At 38.3% G+C, this 23,482-nt stretch overlaps 1 protein-coding gene across 1 annotated transcript; it reads left to right on the top strand.

The window, feature by feature from the left end:
- Positions 1 to 6,410: 6,410 nt before the first annotated feature.
- Positions 6,411 to 9,256, top strand: LOC142609515 (F-box/kelch-repeat protein At3g06240-like). The gene is made up of 2 exons (XM_075781109.1): positions 6,411 to 7,577; positions 8,934 to 9,256. Exon 1 carries the CDS (start codon positions 6,411 to 6,413, stop codon positions 7,572 to 7,574), a length of 1,164 nt encoding a protein of 387 aa, XP_075637224.1. The 3' UTR covers positions 7,575 to 7,577; positions 8,934 to 9,256.
- The last annotated feature ends 14,226 nt before the right edge of the window (positions 9,257 to 23,482 follow it).

The following is a 23,482-nucleotide window of genomic DNA, read 5'->3' as shown; positions in this document are numbered from 1 at the left end:
GGAATGTAAGTAATCTTATTTGAGAGTAACATGGAGGGAATAGAATGGAATCATTTTATGACAATATTACTATTTTACTCCTATTTTAAAATAAATGGTTGAATATATAAGGGTATTTTGGGAGTTTTTGTAAAAATATAATTAAATCTAATTTCACTCCATCCCATTCCTCCCAATTTCGGAGGAATGAAAATTTGAGGTTTTAAAGGAATAGAGAGGAATGAGTGTTTTCTCCTACCCATTCCATTCTTTCCCACCTAAACTCTCAAACAAGGGAATGAGCTTTCCATTAAAACTCCCAAACAAGGGAAGGGAAGAATATTCTAAAAATATTCTTTTCATTTCTTTCCATTTCCTCCTCCGGATTCAGTCAGTAATCGTCGAAGAAATCCTTAGTTACCACCAAAATCGTTAATCCGATTCAGGTGTGTTTCCAATACTTGGTACTCCAACATTGCCAATCCAGATTTCATTAACAAACACCTAAACCAAAGCATAGCCAAAAAATCATTATTACCCAATAATTTTAATGATAATGACCCCAACAATGTTAATCTTGTATGTCAAGTTTCAAACAAACACTCATTAGGTTGCTTGCAAAATCAGCAGCGACCACACTTTGACTAGGATTTTCAGATTCAAATTTCCACATCCTAGTCCTAATGCTCTTAATCATTTTGACATTGTTGGTGTAAAGTTGTAATTTACAACTATGTTTTTGTTGGCTTTAATTTTGTATCAAATTTGATTGTATTTTGTTTAATTATTTCTCTATATTTTTGTGAGATTTAATGTAATGGTTTGAGTGTAAGAGTTTGATAAAGATTTGTGAAGAAAGTGAAGTCCTTGACTAGCTAGCAGTTGGCTCGCAAGTGGACAACCCACAAAAGGCTAGGTGAGAAACACATGTTGGAATCTGAACAATTTTTGCCAGGTTGTATTTCGTGAGTCACTTAGTGACTCAGGCCAAGTCTCGAGTGACTCACGAAACTAACTGCGTGAACTTTTTAAGTGTGCATTTTCTCATTTCTTTACCAACACTATATAAGCTCACATTACCCACGAAATTGTAAGGAGTATTTTCAAAGAACAGTATGCTAGAATCTAAACAGTCTCATGCCAGGCTAATTTTGGGAATCACTTCGTAACTCCGGCCAAGTCGCGAGTGACCAGCGAAACTCACTACATGAACATTTTAAGTATGCTTTTTCTCAATCCTTTACCAACACTATATAAGCCAACATTACCCATGAAATTGTAAGGAGTTTTTCCAATGAACTTTTGAGAGAGAAAACCCTAGCTATACAAAACAAGGTTCTCTTATAAAAGATGTTTTATCCCCCTTGGTATATGCATCTCTCCTAAGAATTTCTCCCCTTGAGAATGTGCGCAAGAGTCATATAGAAATGACAAAACTCTCCGATATACTATCTAATATACTATGAAACCCATTTACTCTAGCAACTTAGAAAACACTTGGACTCTTGGAGTACCCAAAGCTATTTGAGATCTGTATTAACTTGGATGGATATGGAACTTATTAATTAACTATTGTGTAGTATTTTGGTAATGTGAAAATTGTGGATGCTTATGTTTTAACCAAGTTTAAGTGGCGTATTTTGAACATGAACTTTCATGACTTATGATGAAGTTTATGGATGAATGTTAGGTAAAAAGAAAAAATCATTTTCATTTATCTATCTTTTTATTCTACATACAAGCCAAACATCAGAAAATATTTTCCATAGTATTTTTAGGACACTAGTGTTTTTGATTGATGTTTAGCTAAAAAAAATCTTTATATATATATATATATATATATATATAAATAAATATAAAACCGAAGCTTCTGAAACTCTCACAATTTTTCACGTCAGCACAATATTTAAATAAAATTATCATTTTATTTAAATAAAACTATTTTTGTTCAATCCAAATTTAACAAGGAGTGAAACTCTATCTCTCTAACAAGTCTATCTTAAACTCAAATTCATCAGTATCATTTTTTTAAACAAAATTATTTTTGTTTAATCCAAACTTAATAAAGAGTGAAACTCTATCTCTTTAATAAGTCTAACTTAAACTCAAACTCAAACTCAAACGGTGAATATATATAAATATATATATATATAACCAAAGCAAATAACAGCGACTAACGTAAAAAAAAAAAAAATGCAAGCAATCTAATTCAACTTTCTTCTTTGATTAATGAATTTTATGTCAAAATTTTTTTATATTGTTATTATTAATAAAATTTCAATTCAACATATGTGGATACGTGTTTATATCTAAGATTTTCTTTCTTTCTTATTATTTCGTTATGTTTAGAATGGATTTTCTTTTGAGTATCTGGGTTAATCTCCATATTTATATTGACATTGTTTTAGTGGGTTTGGTTTTTAGGTTGAAATTTCTATGAATTATTTTTTGGAGAAAAATCAAAGCTGCAACCTATATCTTCCAGCCAAAAGAACAATAAATTTTTATTTGGTATGTTATATATAAGTTGAATTTGGTTTGATTTTGAAGTAGAATTTAAGGATTCTATAAATTTTAAAGTTTTAAGTCTTGGAATTTTTGGTATTTGCGCCTCAGTAGGTTGATCTTAATCCTTCACCTTAAATGTTTTTTATTTAGAATCATGTGATTTTTTGTTTTCCTATTAAAAGTTATGATTTTTGATTGATTAATTATTTGTTTGGATTAATTTCAATTAATTAATTGTTTGGATTCAACATAAAAGATAATGGAATTAGGTATTATAATTTGATATTGTTCCATATTTTGAATTGTTTATGTTGTTATTACTACTAGAAAATCATATTACTACTCAAATTTGAAACTTGGTGTCACATCATGGTCTTTGTTTATATATTTGTAGTTTATATTAGTTTTGAGTGTGTGTGTGTGTGTAACTATTGGGAGTTTTGCTTTATTAATTTAAGAATTGTAAATCACTTTGTAAGTTTCAGTAACTATGCACTGCAACTCAATAACGTTCAATGTTAGATAACACTTTTAAACTATGGAAAAATATAGAACTTAAATATTGCTTAATTTTTTTTAAAAAAAAATACTATCTAGCAAAATGTCTACCTACTCATTTTTGGATTTTTTTTTTCAAAATTAATAATTTTTTTGTACATCACACAGGTTAACAACTAGTACTAGTATATATTCATTACTTTTCCTTTTTTACACAGGGGTTCTAATTGATGTCTGTAACAGTTTATACACACACACACACACACACACACACACACACACACACACAAGATAGAATATCTACTCTAATCTAATCTAAGTGTATATGTGTGTAAAACTCCATCTTGGAGATTTTAACTCCGACCCTTACCCCTCACACTCTACAAGCATTTATACTTGTAGAGTGACCACCGTACCAAGGATGCGCGATGGTCTTGTAACAGTTAGTTGTATCTTCATTCTTCTCTTAAAATCTCAGGGTGTGTTTGGTTGGGGTGAAAACAGGGAGGATGGAAAATAGAAAGAGGAAAATAGGGTGGAAAATATTGTTTTCCACTGTTTGGTTGAAGAAGGAAAATAGGAGATATGGAAAATATGGGAGAAAGTTTTCCCTCCTAGGCCAACTTTTTTTATCCTCCCAAATTGGGAGGAAAATGAGGAGGGGAAAAGTGGTTAGAAATCCATTTTACACAAATACCCTCTCACGTACTCCTCACTTTAATGAGTACAAATAAATCTATTTCTTACATGTTATGTAACAAGGGTATAATAGTCAATTTATATATATTACATTTTTCATCCTTCCCTTTTTCTCTTCAACCAAACAAAAGACTTTTCCACCCTTCCAACCAAACATACAAGAGGGAAAACCAAATATTTTCTATCCTCCCACTTTTCCACTCCTTCAACCAAACGGACTCTTAGTGTCTCAATAACTAAGGTAATTAAACTATTTAAGTCTAACGCTCCGTTTGTTTCAATAGAAAACCTTGTGTAAAGATAGTTTTCCTTATTTTTCAGTGTTTGATAGCATAAAAAAAGATGAGTCAAAGGAAAACTATCTTTGGTCAACATAAAAAGTATGGCTTATTTTTAGAGATTGTTTTCCATTAAATTTTTTTGGAAAATAACTCTATCTCACAGCAAGCTAAATAAGGTAAGTGAAGAAATTTTTTTTCAACTCATTTAAAGTTGCTACCAAACATGGGAAAATGGGATAGTTTTATAGAAAATGTTTTATAGAAAATAACTCATTTTCTAGAAAACATCATTGTTGAAATAAACAGAGCGTAATTGAATTAGGCATGTTGCTATTACAATAAGTTTCCTTGAATCTTTGTTTCAACTTTAATTCATTTTTATTCTATTGATCGATTATTATAGCCTTCCTTTCGTAAATTAGTTCCCAAGGAATATCAATCAATGCTATGCATGGTGTGGGGGAGGAGGGATGCACACTAGAGGAAATATATAGTTAAGGGTATGTTTGGTACACTAATTGAAGATTACGACAGGAATTATAATCTTTATTACTAGAAATAAAATGTTAATTATATTTATATAATTAACTTAATATATAACATTAAAATGAAACAATTTCCATCATTAATATATAATTAACTACAAAAAATAAATAGCTTATGAATTGTATTCATCTCATTCTGGGTATTACTTCTCAATTCACATTATATCTATTTCTCAATAATAAAATTCACATTATATCTCAATTCTAATAAATTTATTTTCAATTATCAATATAAACTAATTACCAAGATTTTAACTATAAAATAATAAATAAATAAAACCTTGAACTTTATATATATATATATATATGCAAAAATGGGGAAATAATATTATTTGCAAAATATATAGGAATATACCATTGTTCACAAAAAATTTAGGAGAACACCACTGTTTTAAAATTTGAGTTCATGAAACTCGAGTTCTATATAAAACTCGAGTTCATGGACATTGAGTTCCATTAATGAAATTCTAGGTTGGCAACTAGTGACGTGTATATATTTTAGGAATTTAAAATGCCAAAACACGAGTTCCACTTAGAACAATACTTGGGGCAGCTTTTATCATCCCAATCTTGTAAAATTGATCGATTACTGCATAGATTGTAGAGGATGACCACCGGCATTTGGTGTATGAATTCATGCCTGGGGGCAGCTTGAAGAATCATCTGTTTAGGAGTGAGTTATTCGTATCCATCTCCTTTATTTACTTTCAATATTTCAATGTACTCATTGTTTATGCATTCTTAATTAAGGACATTAAATTTTCTGTTAAAATCATATTCTAGAAAGAATTGTAAGGATCTTGGGAACATGGACCGCTTACATTCAACCACTTTCTTGGAACTACCGTATGAAGATTGCACTTGGTGCTGCTAATAAGGGTCTAGCATTCCTTCACAGTGATTACAAAACTTCTAATAAACTGTTGGATTCCGTATGTTAACAAATTTTAAATTCTTCTAATTCTATGGCAACTAGAGAATTCAGTTGGACATGCTATCACCCACTTTTCATTGTAAATGGCAGAAACTTCAATTCATAAAATCTCAAATTTTGGGTTGGCCAATGAAACTCGAGTTAAAGAAACTCAAGTAAAATAATGTTCCTTTTTAAAATAATTACGCAAAATTCAATTTCAGTGAAATTGAGTTCTATATTAATAATTACATAGAATTTGGTTTTAGTGAAATCAAGTTTCACGAACAATGGTATTCTCCTAAATATTTCGGCAAATAGTGCTATTTGCTTATTTTAAACTATATATATATATATATATATATATATATATATATATATATATATTATAACTTAAAAGTGAAATATTAATTTATTTTTATTACCTATTCTATTATTTGATTTTAAGTAAATTAACAAAAAAAACTATTTACATATGATTTATTTTATAGGAATTTATGTATGATTTTTAATTAGGCATAATACTGGTTTACATATAATTTTACAATAAATTGCAAATTGCACCCTTAAAATTTCGAGGTATTTTGATTTTACACTCTGAAATTTTAGAATTTAGATTTTATCCTCTTAAATTTTGGGTGTTTGGATTTTACACCTTGACATTATCGAATTTAAATTTTCCATCTCCTAAAGTTTTAGGATGTTTAGATTTTACCTCTTAAATTATGGAGTAAAATTCAAAAACTCCCAAAATTTAAAGGATAAATTTTAAATTTTAACACATTAGAATGTAAAATTCAAATACTTTCAAACTTCAAAGATAAAATTCAAATTCTAAAATTTCATGCTTAAAATTCAAATTCTCTTAAACTCTAGGATTCAGAATTAAATAAATAACCCTTCGGTAGTACAGTCTAACCCTAGTCTAACCCTTCACGGCTTCACCTTCGGATTCGAATTTCATCAGAATCAGATAGAAACCCGTCGATGATGGCTACAACACCAACTCGATTCGATGATATCCCTCTCGAAATCGCTTTCGAGATTCTGAGTTGGCTGCCTGGGAAACCTTTATTGCGATTCAGATGCGTTTCCAAATGCTATAACTCCATCATCACCAGCCCCGATTTCATTACCAAACACTTCAAACACAACCTAGAAGTCAAATCATTATTATTGGACGACAACAACAACGATCATCTACTATGTAAGCCACCGCCAGATCCCAGGGACCAAGACTTTGTGCGTACAGTCTTTTGCAATATCAGCAGCGACCACACATTGACTGAGGTTTACAGGTTGACAATCCCAGTTTATAATCCCATCATTGTTGGCATCAGCAAAGGCTTATTCTGCCTCGCTTTTCAGAAACTTACTATACTATCATATGATTCTAATAATGAAGCAGATGATTGTAGTTCGGTTTCCCGCGTATTTCTGTGGAACCCAAACATTAGAAAGCTTAAGATACTTCCATCTACTGATGAGGCTTTCGGTTGTGGATTTGGGTGTCATCATATTCAAAACAATGACTTTGACTTCAAGGTTTTGATATATGGGGTTTTTTTTTTACAAAGCCAGCTTGACTTCCAGGTTTACACGTTGAGTACCGATTCGTGGAAACATTTGGAGTCCTTTAATGGGTCTAGAGGACCTGTTACTTGGATTGAAAATTCACCTTGTTTGTCTTTTAATGGAGCTTTGCATTTCATAGCGTATTCTCATAACCACAAATACATTTTGTCCTTTGATCTCCATGAGGAGAAATTCGGGGAGATAATGCTGCCACAGAATTACTCAAATGGATTGTGTTTTAAGTTTGAACAACTTGCGGTATTGGAGGGATCGCTGGCTTTGATTGCTTTCCACAGTCCTCAACAGAAGTGCCACATATGGGTGATGAGGGTTTATGGTGATGTTGACTCTTGGACTACAAACATTGTAGAGTTGGAAGAAGTTGAAAACTTCTTCGGCTGCACAGGCCGTGGTGAACTTTTGATTAAGAAATCGTCTTCTCCTCATGAACTCATTTTATTTGACCCTAAGAGTCTAGATGAGAAAAATATTGGAATCGGAGATCTTAGACCAGAGACTTACACAGCTAATCTCATGGAGAGCTTAGTTTTACTCAATGAGCCAAAGCTTCATTGACAGGTCAGTTGTTCTATTCAGTGAAGCTGTTGGGAAGCTTTTGTATCTATGTTATTGCTGTTTTTTCATTCCTTTTGTTGTAGACATGAACATATTGTTTTATTTAGAAGGACAAAATCACTTTAGAGGTTGTGTTGTGACTATTATCTATCAACTAACTTGCGGTGCTCGTTCTAGTAATGGCCATTTCATAGTGAAAAAACATGTGTAGCCATCATACAGTTATACCGTTGATCATAATTTAGTGATTACTGGGTTATGGTAGCGGGGACAAACACAAACCAGAATAGATGTAAGCCAATCTAGTGATTTGTATGCAATTTTCAATCTCATTCCAACCAAAGCAGAGGAAATAGAAAGAAATGAACCCTGATAACAAATTGTCCATTCAACACAATTTTTAAAGATGTTTGCTAAGTAGCTCATTCTATTAGGGGTCCACCATGACATTTTACCTGAATCTTACTGGGTAACAGAACATAGCCATAAATGACAGAGGGGAAGCTGAATAAATACAAACCCATCTAAGTACCATGATTAGCTAATAAAGCAGAGCCTTTTCAAATAACATCAGTACAATCAAATAAAAAAAAACCAGAAGAGAGCCATAGCTAATCTGCATCAGTCTACCAGATCACCTCTCTCTCTCTCGGCCTAACCCTCTCCCTCCCACTGTCCATGTCTTCAAACACCATATTCTCCCCGATCTGACTTCCTAACAGTATAATCTCTCTTTCTTTATGATGGCTTCCCCTTTTTTTTATTCCCCTTGCTTACTGATCTGAAAGATGATTCAAATAAAGAGATTTGTTAGCTACCCATATATGATTTGCTTGTTGGTTCTTAAGGTTGAATGTTATGTGTTCTGGGTTCTCTGTATTATCATACTATCATGTGGTGTAGGGAATGTATGCAAATGGGGTTGATGAGTTGTGGAGCACAATGATAATGCTTGTAGCTCTTCTTGTGTTTTTTTTTTTTTCTTTTAATGTTAAGGTTAATTTTCTAAAATTGACTCTACCAGTATTTTTTTTGGTCTCCCATATGACTTCAATTTTTGGGGTAGGGGAAATGGAAATATGTCCCTGTGAAATGATCATAAATGAAATTCTTTTGAAGTTGCTCTTTTGTTTTGGTTCGAGTTGTGGAATTTTTTTTCTTTTTTGAATAAGTAGAGTTTTGTTACTTGCTCAAAGATTAAACATTGACTAATTCTAATGTAAAGTTGGAAGCTTTTATATGTGTACTGCTGTACTGGATTTTTTTTTTAAAGCATGGAAAATCTCTGCTTGATCTTGACTAGGTGAATCCCTGTTTCACTAATAATTTTGACTTCTTTTTGTGTCAATTAAATGACAGGTTTTAATGAGTTCTTGTATTCTGTTGCTTCTTGGCACTATTGGTTCATGAAGCATTGACGAGAGAGAGAAGTCGATGGGGTGTTGTTGCTTGTTGCTTTTCCGTTTTACATGTGGTTTCTTTGTTCTTGGTACTTTATCCGTTGCAGTCCTCGCAAACTCGATTGCTCCAGCAACTTAGAAAGCACTTGGAGTACCCAAAGCTGTTTGGGATTCATAATAGTATTACTAATGGTATTAGGTTGTCTTTTGGAATTGGAATAATCTTAGTCCTTGGAAATGATTGTGTATTATAATTTAGATCGAAGTATCATGGATGTAGAACAATGTTAGTGATTTGGAATGGTAATGTATTAACCTGGATCTCAGTAGTAGGGATATGGAAAAATTTTAGTGTTTTGGAATGGTTATGCAATTTATGCTTGGATCAATATGGAACTTATTAATTAATTGTTACTTGTTGCAGACTCACACGATGCGTGAAAATATTTAATTATTTTGTAACGTGGCATAGTATATATTTTATTCTTTGAAAATTATTGAAGATAATTTGCTTTCTTTAAAAATTAACTATTTCTAATAATATTTTCCATCTTTCTATCTCTACAAATATATCATTTTATTATTTGGGTTTTTTTTTTTAAAGAAATTTGGATGTATTTGATTGATATTTTCCATCTCTCTAGAATTAATATAGATATACAATATTTGAAGTGATCTATATTTTGACAACAAACTTGGATGTATTTGATTGATTTTTTTAAAGTGGTCTATATTCTAACAACAAACCAAGGTAACTAAAGTATTTAAGCCTAATTATATTAGGCGTGTTGCTATTACAATATGTTTCCTTGAATCTTTATTTCAGCATTTATTCATCTTTATTCTATTGATTGATTATTATAGCCTTCCTCTTTGTAAATAAGGTTTCAATTGTGGGGAACCTGCTAACTCCTGAACCCCAGAATGGCTTATAGTTGCCAAGGTCCAAGGAATCCGCAATGCACAAAGCTACTACAAATTATCTTTAATAAGTTTTCAAGCTCTCTCATTAGCAAATGCTTTATCTGTTTGACCATGTCTTTTGTCTCTAGATTAGCTTACTATAGTTCCTTCATTTATTCTGTTGATCCTATGTTGTTGAGCAGACTAGTGCTGTTTGTGTGTTTGGCATTTGATTATAAACTAGTTTATTATTTATTACTTAGTTTATGTCTCAGTTTTATTTCAAATAATTTAAGTTTCAATTTTTTGGAAATAAGTTAACTCTTAATTTTTTGTCTTACACCTGGCAAATAAGCTACTATAAATAAGCAATTTCTAAATAACAAAAATCATATCCATGTTGCTTCATAGGATTGCGGCTCTAAAGATTTATACAATATAATTCCATAAATTTTTATTGATTGTAGTGAAATCATATTCTTGACTTACAAAATTAGATTCTCTTACCCAAATATTTGGTGTTCCAACGGCCAGACTCAGGCAAGTTTCCGGCCATTCATCTTGGTGGATCACAACTTCTGAAACATGTTTACAGATGCTAATTTGATTTTTTTTTTCCAGGATAATATGTAAATATATGTATTTGCCAAAAACGTTTATGAATATGCTTATGATTTTGTAGGAGTTGCATTATGAAATTATCGAGGGGTTTTTTTTTGTTATTATTTTACAAGTTATATTTCAAAATATGCTTCAATTCTGAGAATATGGGTTGGATTGTTGGAAGCTTTATGATGAGTGAGAATACTCCCAATGAAAAAAGTTGGGCCTTAATGCACATCATGTGAAAACTGAGAATGGATCATGACTGTCTTACTTTCATTTTTCATATAATAAACTCTTTGAAGGGAATGTGTAAATTGATTTTTGAAAAGGGAACTGCTAAAAGAGGTAATAACTATTGATTTTCATTTTATACCCTCAAAAGAGAATGCTCTTCCTTTTCTTTGGTGCATTAGAGTATGCGAGGGGAGGCAGTTAAAAGTTAAAACACGAGTTTTTCTATGGATAATAGTGTCATTATGCTAAACGTATCAGTTTTCCTGCTTCAAGCTTATAATGATCACATGTGAATCCTTGCTATATTTGTTGTCACTCTCTTTTCTTTTCCTTTTTTAAGAAAGTGGAATTAGCATAAACCAAATAAAGAAAAGTCTGTTACAAGGTATTCACTCTATTTGTTGTCAACTTTGGATTAAATCATTTTTGTCTTTTTTATCTTGTAAAACAAGAATGCTTGTCAATGTGTGGGACAGGGAGCTACACAACCAAGAAAATAGTTAGGTGTTGAAAGTGATTTAGACACCCTCCTTCTAAAAAAAACAAAAACAAAAAAGGGAGAAAAGCTTGTCTATTAGCATAATTTTTACCATTATTATTGTTATTTTAGAAAACTTATAATTAACCACCGCACACCCTTAGTGTGTTGGTCATTCTACAAGTATAAGTGCTTGTAAGGTGTGGCAGTAAGGGTCGGGGTTCAAATCTCTAAGAGGAAACTTCACACACATATACACTTAGACTAAGGCTAGAGGAGAAATTCTATCTTGTATAAAAATAAATAAATAAAACCTATAATTAAAGCAATTTATTGGTTGTATTGTAATAGTAGTTGTAAACTATTTTTCTAGAGACTTTTAGGGTCCGTTTGATTTGGGGGTGAAAAAGTGTAAGGACAAAAAATAGGAAAAGAATATAAAAATGGAAGGATATAAGAGTTTTAGTTGGAGGTGAAAAGGTAGAAAGATGGAAAAAATCAGTTTATATAAATTTACTCATATGTCATTGTTAAAAAATGATGCACAATTACAACAACGAAAAATGGCAAACAACCAAAAAATAAAAAGCCAACTGTGGGGAGTAAAAAGATCTTGATAGTAATATGGGCCGTTGGGTCTTGCTAAGTAAGGCCGACCTGCTCTTGAGTTTAGGACTTGTTAGTACTTTAAGTCGGCCCATACGCCGAGGATCCGAGGGTCCAGCCGAGGATGGTTTTCCCCTCGGACTGACACTAGAGAACCCGGAACTTCATGGTAAAGGTTAGGGAATGACGCGGTCAAGACCAATGGTTAAAGGGGGTGAACCCTTGAATGTCCTAGAAGCACCGATGTTGGAAGAATATCAAAGATAAAGGCTGCTACCTCCACATTAAAGACCCTGCACCTACCACCCTGGCCGCATTAATGGGGAAGTGACACTTGAACAGTGGAAGGGAAACTTCTAGTTACTGTTCAAAGGCACTAAGAAAAGAAATATCTAGGCTAAGGGAGGAATTGGGGGCAACACGTGTATAAAGTATTAAAAAGGGGAGTATTTAAGGGGGGACCTAGAACAGAAACGGGACGGAACTTTTTGTAACCTAAAAAAGAAAAAAGACAAAGAAAGAGATATAATATAAGAACAGCTCTCGGCTTACGTCCGAGAAGGCCTATTTACATTACTCCTTGTTGTTTCCAGGTACTGGCAATCTTTAATTTGTCATTTAATCCCTATACATTTCTAACCTAGGTTTAAAGCCCACACTCTACAAATTCATATTGTTTAAGGCTCATTGGGCCTGAGCCCATAACTGTTCTTGGGTCCAGGTGTAATTGTGCACTTACAATTGGCGCCGTCTGTGGGAATCTAGTCTAGAAGTAGTAGGGATATTATGGCAGGCTTAGGCTCTCACCATGCAGAGTCACAAGGATCACAACCGGAAGATCATTTCGAATGTCTTGAACATCGTAGGGATCGTGAGGGAAGCGTCCATACATAATACCCAGGGGCTAGCCATACTCATGGAGGGGGTAGCGCTACCCATGATGAGGGTTCTAAATCCATGCAGAAGGAAATCAATTGTTTGAAAAGGAAGTTACGCCGTGCTAAACGTAAGGTTTCCCCGTCCTCGTCTAGTTCTTCCTCAGAGAAGGATAGGGAAGTTGGCTACAGTTCAAGGTCATATTCCCCCACCAGTGCAACGTCCTCCGGTGAGGAAGACGACCAACCAACCCGTAGACATAAGAAGCTTCGATCTAGGGGCTTAGGCAACGATACCATGAGTAGGGCGTTGCACCAACTCTCTAAATCTTCGTTTTCACGGAGGATTGAGAGGGGGAGGCTTCCTAGGAGGTTCACCCAACCCACCTTTACCATCTATAATGGCCGGACTGATCCGGTGGAGCATGTGAGTCATTTCAACCAAAGGATGGCAGTGCACTCTCACAACGAGACTTTGATGTGTAAAGTCTTCCCCTCCAGCTTGGGACCTGTGGCTATGAGATGGTTTAACGGTCTCAAATCGGGATCTGTAGGGTCATTTGGGGAACTAACTAGGGCATTTGCTTCGCGGTTCATTACGTGTAGCAGAGTTCCTCGACCATTGGACTCGTTGCTGTCCATAGTCATGAAGGAAGGGGAGACACTGAAAGCATACTCCGACAGATACTGGGAAATGTTTAATGAAATAGATGGCGACTTTGATGAGGTGGCCCTTAATACCTTTAAGGTGGGCCTCCCTACTGATCACGACCTAAGAAAGTCTTTGACGAAAAAGCCCGTCCGCAGCGTACGCCTTCTTATGGATCGTATTGATGAATATAAAAGGGTAGAGGAAGACCAGCAACAGGGGAAAGGAAAGGAGAAGGTTATCCCGCAGGAGAGAAGGGATTTCAGGTCGGACAGATATCACAACAACAAGCCGAGGAGGGATTACTTTGGACAATCCGGCTCGGCAGCACCTCAGGCTGTAAATTCTGTGTTCCGAGAACCAGTGCATCAGTTGTTAGAAAAAATTCGTAAGGAGCCCTTCTTCAGATGGTCTGGCAAGATGGCAGGGGACCCTGCGAGAAGAAATCAAAATCTTTTCTGTCAGTACCATCAGGATGTGGGCCACACTACTGAGAACTGTCGGACCCTATGGAACCATCTAGAGCAGCTCGTCGGTGAGGGAAAGTTAAAGCAGCACTTGTATCAGCCCACTGGGCAAGTCAGTCAGGTTGGTTCTAACAACCAGAGGAACAGTTCATCTCGGCCAGCATTGGGAACAATTAATGTTATCTTCGCTGCACCTGGTAGGACCGGCTCAGGTCCCACTAAGGTTATGGCGGTTTCCCATCCGCAGGCCGAGGATGTGGGTAGCTGGCCGAAGATATTAAAGTCTACTTTACCTGTCTTGGGTTTTTCCGAGGAGGATAAAGTAGGGACCATCCAGCCCCATGACGATGCTCTTGTGGTTACCCTCAGGATAGGGAATTATGATGTGAGAAGGGTGATGATAGATCAGGGCAGCGGTGCAGATATCATGTACCCTGATCTATTTAAAGGGCTGAGGTTGGAGTTGCAAGATTTAACTCCTTACGACTCCCCACTTATAAGCTTCGAAGGAAGGGCCGTTGTGCCAAAGGGGCAGATCCGTTTACCTGTTCAATCCGGCACAGAAACGGTTGAGGTAGATTTCATCGTGGTTGACGCGTATTCTCCATATACAGCCATCCTCGCCAGGCCATGGTTGCACGCCTTGGGAGCTGTCTCCTCTACCTTACATATTAAGGTGAAATTCCCCTCGGGGGAGCATGTTGAGGAAATCCTCGGCAACCAGGTAGTGGCTAGGCAATGCATATTGGCTGCGGTGCTTCGTCAGTCGGAAATTGAGTCATCAACCTTGCCCATCCAGGAGTCATAGCAATTAACAGCTCCGGAGGCACCTGGAGCGATGACAGAAGATGAGGTTGTTTGTGAGGAGTTAGAGAAGTTTGTAATAACAGATGATCCAGAGAGGTTCTTCCAAGTTGGCATACGATTGCCATACCAAGAGAAGATGGAGTTGTTGAAATTTCTGAAGGATAATTTAGATGTCTTTGCGTGGGACCCCTATGACGCTCCGGGTGTAGATCCGAACTTTATTTGTCATCATTTAAACGTCAATCCGGCCATTGTTCCGAGGAGGCAGCCACCTCGGCGATCTTCCCGAGAACATTCTGAGGCTGTGAAGGAAGAGGTTCTTAAACTCAAAAGGGCGGGGGTTATCAAAGAAGTTTTCTACCCTGAATGGTTGGCCCATACTGTTGTCGTTAAGAAGAAGAACGGCAAGTGGAGAGTATGTGTAGACTTTACTGATCTGAACAAGGCCTGTCCTAAAGATTCGTTCCCAATGCCACGGATTGATCAACTGGTAGATGCTACTGTTGGACATCCTCGGATGAGTTTTTTGGACGCCTTCCAGGGTTACCACCAAATTCCCTTGGCGTTAGAAGATCAGGAGAAGACTGCTTTCATTACTCCAACCGGGAACTATCATTATAAGGTCATGCCATTTGGGTTAAAAAATGCTGGGGCTACTTACCAAAGAATGATGACCCGAATGTTTGAACAGCAACTGGGGAAAACCATAGAGGTATACGTGGATGATATGGTGGTGAAGAGTAAGACGGTACCTTCGCACATGACAGATTTGGCCGACACCTTCCAGATGCTGAGGAAGTATAAGTTGCGCCTTAACGCCTCCAAGTGTTCTTTTGGCGTGGGATCTGGAAAGTTCTTAGGATATATGATCACTCATAGGGGCATAGAGGTGAACCCAGTGCAGGTTAAGGCTATTCAGAATTTGCAACCACCTCGTAACCCAAAGGAGATTTAGAAATTGACCGGAATGATTGCTGCGTTGAACAGATTTATTTCTCGGTCAGCTGACCGGTGCTGTCCTTTCTTTCAGTTGTTGAACAAGTGGAAAGGGTTTCAATGGACCGAGGATTGTGAGTCAGCTTTCCAACAGCTTAAGCAATTTCTTTCTCGGCCCCCCATTTTATCTCGCCCTGAGGTGGACGAGGTTTTATTCGCTTATCTGGCCGTGGCTATTCATGCGGTGAGTCTAGTTCTTATAAGGAATGAAAATGGAGTGCAGAGGCTGATCTACTATGTTAGTAAGTCCTTGAATGAGGCCGAGGTGTGCTATCTGCCCTTGGAAAAAGCGTTTCTGGCTGTGGTCTACGCCACGCGCAAACTTCCTTATTATTTCCAATCTCATATTGTGGTTGTTTTGACCCAGTTGCCGCTCAAGGCTGTGTTGCGTAATGCTGATTATTCTGGAAGGGTGGCAAAATGGGGAACCATTTTGGGAGCCTTTGATGTTAAATACAAACCTCGCACCTCGGTGAAGGGTCAGGTCCTCGCTGATTTAGTGGCAGAGTTTACTGAACCATTGTTAGAAGACACTTCAAAGGAAGCACACGTGGGTGAAAAATCAGTTGGTTTGATCACAGCCGTATCGCCCTCGGCTTGGAAAGTTTATGTGGATGGGGCTGCTAATCATAAAGGGTCTGGTGTGGGACTTGTTCTAATGTCCTCTGAAGGAATTGTTTTTGAAAAATCTTTGAGATTGGTCTTCTCGGCTACTAACAATGAGGCTGAGTATGAAGCAGTCTTGGTAGGCATGCAAATGGTACATAAGATGGGTGGCAGGGCAATCCATGTGTTCTCGGACTCACAGTTAGTGATCGGCCAAGTCATGGGAACCATGGAGGCTAGAGACCCCAGAATGCAGGAATATTTGGCCCAGGTTAAACGTCAGCAGGCTGAATTCGACTCATTTACCTTAGCTCACGTCTCTAGGAGTGGAAACACTCATGCAGATTCTTTGGCTACGTTGGCCACCTCCTCGGCTCAAGGTCTACCAAGGGTTATTCTCGTTGAGGATCTGGTAGAACCTTCTCTTGTAACTGTTAATGCACCTCGCATCCATCTAATAAGGCCTGGTCCTAGCTGGATGGATTCAATCATATCTTTTCTTAAAAATGACATTCTTCCCGAAGACAGGGTTGAAGCAGAAAAAGTACGTCGAAAGGCGCCGCGTTTCTGGTTGTCCGAGGATCAGAAGCTCTATAAACGATCCTTTTCAGGACCGTACTTGTTGTGCGTACACCCTGAATCAACAAAAGCATTACTGGAGGAATTGCATGAGGAAATTTGTGGGAGCCACACTGGGGGAAGGTCCTTAGCCCATAGAGCCCTGACTCAGGGTTATTGGTGGCCCAATATGCAGAAGGAAGCTCAGGACTATGTCAGAAAATGTGATCAATGTCAGAGGTTCGCCCCTAATATTCACCAACCTGGAGGGGTTCTTAACCCTCTCACCAGCCCTTGGCCTTTTGCACAATGGGGCCTGGACATTGTAGGGCCATTTCCGAGAGCTGCTGGCAACAAAAGATGGCTGCTCGTGGGGACAGACTACTTCACTAAATGGGTTGAAGCTGAGCCCTTAGCCAATATCCGAGATGTTGATTCCAAGAAATTTATATGGAAAAATATTGTTACTAGATTTGGTATACCGCATACACTTGTCTCAGACAATGGCGTTCAATTTGACAGCAACGCCTTTAGGCAGTACTGTGGTGACATGGGCATCACAAATAGATACTCTACCCCAGCTTATCCTTGAGGAAATGGGCAGGCCGAGGCCGTTAACAAGGTCATAGTCAATGGGCTCAAAAAGAGGTTGGATGATGCGAAAGGCAAATGGGTAGAAGAGCTCCCTCATGTCCTGTGGACATATCGGACCACACCGCGCAGGTCCACTGGAGAAACACCATTCTCTATGACTTATGGAGCCGAGACGGTGATACCCCTAGAATCTGGTTTTCCTACTCTAAAGACAAGTTCTTTTAGCCCAGAGAATAACCAGGGACTTCTAGAGAGAGGTCTTGATTTGCTTGAGGAACGGCGTGAGGCAGCTATGGTCCAATTGGCTTATTATCAGCAAAAGCTAAAATGAGGATATGATGCCCACGTGAAGCTAAGGCCGCTTGCACCTGGTGATCTTGTATTAAGGAAAGTTGTAGGCACTTCTAAGAACCCAGTATGGGGTAAGTTAGGACCTAACTGGGAAGGCCCCTATCGCATTGTTTCAATAGCAGGCATAGGGTCGTATAGGCTAGCTGACCTAGACGAACGAATTGTACCACGTCCATGGAATGTAAATAATCTTAGAAGGTATTATTATTAATCAAATAAGCTTTTGTCAATTAATAGTTCAAAGTTATGGCTAGCTTTCATATTTGAAGTTACAATTTTGAAGAATCAAACAGAAACTTGGTTAAGTGCAGTCTTCGGACCACAAACCTTGTGGAAATTGATGTCTTGTCACTTGTTAAACAGAACCTTAGTTATGCCGGGTCTTCGGACCTCCTACTTTGGGAAAATTAACATTTGAAGTTACAATTTTGAAGAATCAAACAGAAACTTGGTTAAGTGCAGTCCTCGGACCACAAACCTTGTGGAAATTGATGTCTTGTCACTTGTTAAACAGAACCTTAGTTATGCCGGGTCTTCGGACCTCCTACTTTGAGAAAATTAACATTTGAAGCTATAATTTTGAAGAATCAAACAGAACCTTGGTTAAGTGCCGTCCTCGGACCACAAACCTTGTGGAAATTGATGTCTTGTCATTTGTTAAACAGAACCTTAGTTATGCCGGGTCTTCGGACCTCCTACTTTGGGAAAATTAACATTTGAAGTTACAATTTTGAAGAATCAAACAGAAACTTGGTTAAGTGCAGTCCTCGGACCACAAACCTTGTGGAAATTGATGTCTTGTCACTTGTTAAACAGAACCTTAGTTATGCCGGGTCTTCGGACCTCCTACTTTGGGAAAATTAACATTTGAAGTTACAATTTTGAAGAATCAAACAGAAACTTGGTTAAGTGCAGTCCTCGGACCACAAACCTTGTGGAAATTGATGTCTTGTCACTTGTTAAACAGAACCTTAGTTATGCCGGGTCTTCGGACCTCCTACTTTGGGAAAATTAACATTTGAAGCTATAATTTTTAAGAATTAAATGTAAAATTGGTTAAGTCTTATCTTCGGACCACCATTTTGATCAAGGTTATCTCCTTATCATGTCTGGATGTTAATGCGTTACTGTTTATTAAACTCGAATCTTAAGTTTTATGTCTCAAGTGTTGAGTAAATTTGTATAGGGAATGGTCCTCGGATCTTACATCTTACTAGATACTATGATATGCATTACAAAGGTTTAATCATTATATGAGGTCCTTTCTTCTTTTTAATTGAGGCATTGTTTAAATGTATTAACCATGTCACCTTGTATTAAATCTTTAATAATATACGCATGATTGTGTGGAAGTTATGATTGTGCAATCCTTGGAGTAAGATTTTTACACTCTTAGAAACTTTTGATATGACTCAATGGGAAACTTTTGTAATAAGTACAAAAAGAATAAAGTAAAAACAGATACAATCCAAGTGAAAAGTAAACGAAATCATTCTTCATTAATCAGTTGAGTATGCATTACATATATAATTCGAAAAATGGAAAAAGAGAAGCCCTAAGCTAAGTCCTAAGCTGTTGGAGGAGGATCTTGCTGAGAGGTACTAGTGCCCTCGGTCTTTCTCAACTCCAGCTCAAAAGGAGTCATAACCTGCTTTCCTTTATCCGCTGTCTTTGTTGGAAAGACGTTGGGTTCCACTGTCTGGCTTAAGTCCTTCTCTGCATCCACTCCTCCTTCCTTCTCTTTATTGGAACCAGAAGGTTCTGTAGGATCAGGGATTTGCTGTGGGACTACTGGAGGTAGAGCAGGAAGAGTTGTCTCAGGGGTAGGAGTAGCAGCAGGAGCCTCTTCCATCTCCTGTATTTCTAGGGGAAGCCAAACGTTCTCGGACTTCCTCAAATCCGAAGATTGGGGAACTCCTGCTACGTTTAAAGCTTCGCCCCATACTTTTTGACAGTATTCGCGGCATAAAGTCGCGAATTCCTCTGTCATTGCTCCTCGGTGGTTGCTACCCCTTCATCGAAACTTGCACGCTTGGCGGCTTGAAGAGAGAGTTGGAAGGCGCTGGCTTCTTCCTTCATCAGCGCCAGTTGCTTCTTCAGATCCGAGCACTCCCTTTGAGCTTGGGAGAGCTCTTCATCTCTTTCACGAAGGAGCTTGCGCTGTCCTTCTATCTGGGTCTTCATAGTCTTCAAGTTGGACTCGACCCCATTTTTCTCTCTCCTCAGATCTGCTACCTCCGAGGTCAGCTTTTCGTTCTCGGCAAGGGCTGTACCCAAGGACTTCTCAGTCTCCACCCTAATTTCGAGCTCAGCTCTGGCTATTTTCCGAGTGTCTTCAATAAACTTTTCAGCTACAAAGACCTCTTGAATAGCCTGTAACAAAGTATGATGGAGTTAGGAGTAACAAAAACAAACTTACTTATAAATATTGTTAAAAGGAGAAACACTTACCAGCGCTAAGTCTCTTTTTAAGGAGAGGAATAGTTGTGGCTGGCCCATTTTTTCCAAGGTCTCCATGTCCTTGGGCAGCAGGAGAGGGCGTTCCAAGACCTCGGCCAGGTGGTGGGCATGGCCTTGTTGAACTGCCCTTATACTGGACTGGCAGGAGATGGGAGCGCCGTCCAGCCTTAGATCGGGGGACCAGGTGGTCGGTGCTCGGCGCACTACAGCCTCATCCCTGATTTCCCCGAGTTCAACTGAACGGGCTCTACCCTTGCCCTTGTCCAGCTTCTACTGCTGGGCCGGTGGGAGTTGTTGGCGTGGTTTCTTTGGGTCTTTACTAATCGTCCCCTCATTATCCCCCTTCCTCTTCTTCTTAGGATCCTCGGCTAGCAGTTTTGGCTCAGCTGGAGGAGGAGGAGGAGGTAAAGCTGGGGGAACTTGGGACGTCCCCATTTTCTTTTTCTCTGCAACTTTGGCAGCCTTGTTGGTGAGGAGACCCTCCATTCTTCCCATGTTTTTTTCTAATTCGTCTTCGGGAAGGGCAATCACAAACCCAGCAATTCCAGAGGCCTCGGTGGCTTCTTCCTCCTCGTCGGAAAGTACCACAAATTGGTTCCCGCGAGGTCTCTCGGTGTCTTCGAGATGGAATTGATCTATCTCGTCGTCGAGTGTATGTGAAGAAGACACCTGCTCTTCTGGAACGACAGTTGCTTGTGAGTGCACAGCAAGGGGAACTGCTGCTATTGGCCGGTTGTACAAAATGGTGTTAGGAGCGTCCGGGAGGTCGTGATCGTCCAGGAAGTGGGGCCGAGCTACGTTTACCTTCTTTCGTCGTCGGTCGCCCGCAATTATGGCGTTCTTTATCTCCTGGAAGTCCGAGGAAAGGGGAGTGTATCCTAGAATAAGGTGAGCAGCCCGGAGTTGTAAGTCTTCACTAACGAACACTTCAGAGCGAAGTACTCGGTTTAGATCTGCGATGTTACAGTGGCTTAGACGAGGGCGCACGTGTTGCTTATCTGCAAAGAAGACGTCAAAATAAACAAACCTGGTCAGATTCACACAGATGTTTAACAAATTTAAGTAAGTACGAATATGCATTTTTGTGTGTGCTAGAAGAAGTTGTGCTGTGGGAAGATTAATCCTATGGCGTCGCACCTAGATGCCCCCACTGAACTGGGCAGTGGAGGCCGTCGTGCCAGTTCCCAGACACGATCAAGTAGTCGTCCTTCATGCCTTTATTTGATTTGGGCAGACAGGAAATTAACCTAACGGTGCTGGACCGAGATTTCATATAATAACCTACCTTAGAAAGTTTATGGGACTCATATAGGAACACGACATCGTGCCATGTGAGGTTTAAACCCATCTGCTCGTTTAGAGCATCTACACTACCTAGAACCCTAAAAACGTTTGGGAGGCATTGATCGGGACACAACCGGTGGTTGCGAAGGTACTCCCTCATTACGGGTTTCATTGGAAGGGTCATCCCACCCTCTATAAAGGCTATCATAGGGATGATAACCTCTCCCTCTTTCCTAGAACCGACCACGGCTTCTGCCGGGCAATATTTTAGTCCTACATCGCTGGGAATACGGTACTTAGCCCTAAAACCCTCTATCCCAGCGACGATATCAACTAGACACTTAAACTTACCCATTAGAAAGGAACGAAAAGTTAAACTCTAAAGGGGAGGGTGTTTACGAAGACAAATCGAGGACTGTATCCGAGGAGAAAAGGTTAAGAATAGAGAGAGTAAGAACTTACAAAGTTGAAGGTACAGGTTTCCACAGTTTTCTGCTGGTAAAGAATGATTGTTGTTGTTTTGATGGGATTGATCCCTGATGACTTAAATGAAGGCGCAGGTTCCCGAAGCGTCACGACGTGCGAAAAAGGCGGCCTCGAAATTATATTTGTCCCGCCTAAAATTTCGTGGAGTAACGAGGACCGTCTGATGCCCATCTCACCGTTGAACGTGGGAGACAAAGAGTAACTTACAGTAATAAATGCGCGCGTTTTTGAAAATAAAACCGCCCAGTGGCATCTTCTGGGACGCGAAACGATTTCCACACGTGCCATCACTTGTAAAGTGGTAGGAATGGATCCTTGTTAGATCAAAACCCTATTTTTCTCCTCGGATGTCGAAAATTAGAGTTTTGAGGGGCTATTGTGGGGAGTAAAAAGATCTTGATAGTAATATGGGTCGTTGGGTCTTACTAAGTAAGGCCGACCTGCTCTTGAGTTTAGGACTTGTTAGTACTTTAAGTCGGCCCATACGCCGAGGATCCGAGGGTCCAGCCGAGGATGGTTTTCCCCTCGGACTGACACTAGAGAACCCGGAACTTCATGGTAAAGGTTAGGGAATGACGCGGTCAAGACCAATGGTTAAAGGGGGTAAACCCTTGAATGTCCTAGAAGCACCGATGTTGGAAGAATATCAAAGATAAAGGCTGCTACCTCCACATTAAAGACCCTGCACCTACCACACTGGCCGCATTAATGGGGAAGTGACACTTGAACAGTGGAAGGGAAACTTCTAGTTACTGTTCAAAGGCACTAAGAAAAGAAATATCTAGGCTAAGGGAGGAATTGGGGGCAACACGTGTATAAAGTATTAAAAAGGAGAGTATTTAAGGGGGGACCTAGAACAGAAACGGGACGGAACTTTTTGGAACCTAAAAAAGAAAAAAGACAAAGAAAGAGATATAATATAAGAACAGCTCTCGGCTTACGTCCGAGGAGGCCTATTTACATTACTCTTTGTTGTTTCCAGGTACTGGCAATCTTTAATTTGTCATTTAATCCCTATACATTTCTAACCTAGGTTTAAAGCCCACACTCTACAAATTCATATTGTTTAAGGCTCATTGGGCCTGAGCCCATAACTGTTCTTGGGTCCAGGTGTAATTGTGCACTTACACCAACCACCCACATTTAATAAAATCTAAAAATCATGCCAAAAAAAATTTCATGTCTAGTTAAACCCAATAAATAAATAGCACCACAACTCTTGCCCAGGAAAAAAAAAAGCAACACAACTCACGCCGGGGGAAAAAACAAAGAAAAAGCAACCCAAAAAAAAACACCACAACTCACGCCAGGAAAGTAAAAAATAAATAAATAAAAATAAAAACAAAGAAAAAAAAAGGCAACCGAAAAAAAAAAGTAAAGAAAGCACCACAACTCACGCCCAGAATGAAATAAAATTAATATAAATAAAAAAGCAAGCAAGCTAGCAAGCACGAGCTAGTTCCCTGTAATTATTCCTCTCCCTTTTATTTTCTTTCTAAATTAGAGAGATAAAATTTTGGAATAGCAAGAGAAAAGGCACTTGCCCCA

Source organism: Castanea sativa, chromosome 9 (assembly GCF_040712315.1).
Source record: "Castanea sativa cultivar Marrone di Chiusa Pesio chromosome 9, ASM4071231v1".
In the NCBI taxonomy this organism is placed as follows: domain Eukaryota; kingdom Viridiplantae; phylum Streptophyta; class Magnoliopsida; order Fagales; family Fagaceae; genus Castanea; species Castanea sativa.
This window is presented reverse-complemented; position numbering and strand designations above follow the sequence as displayed.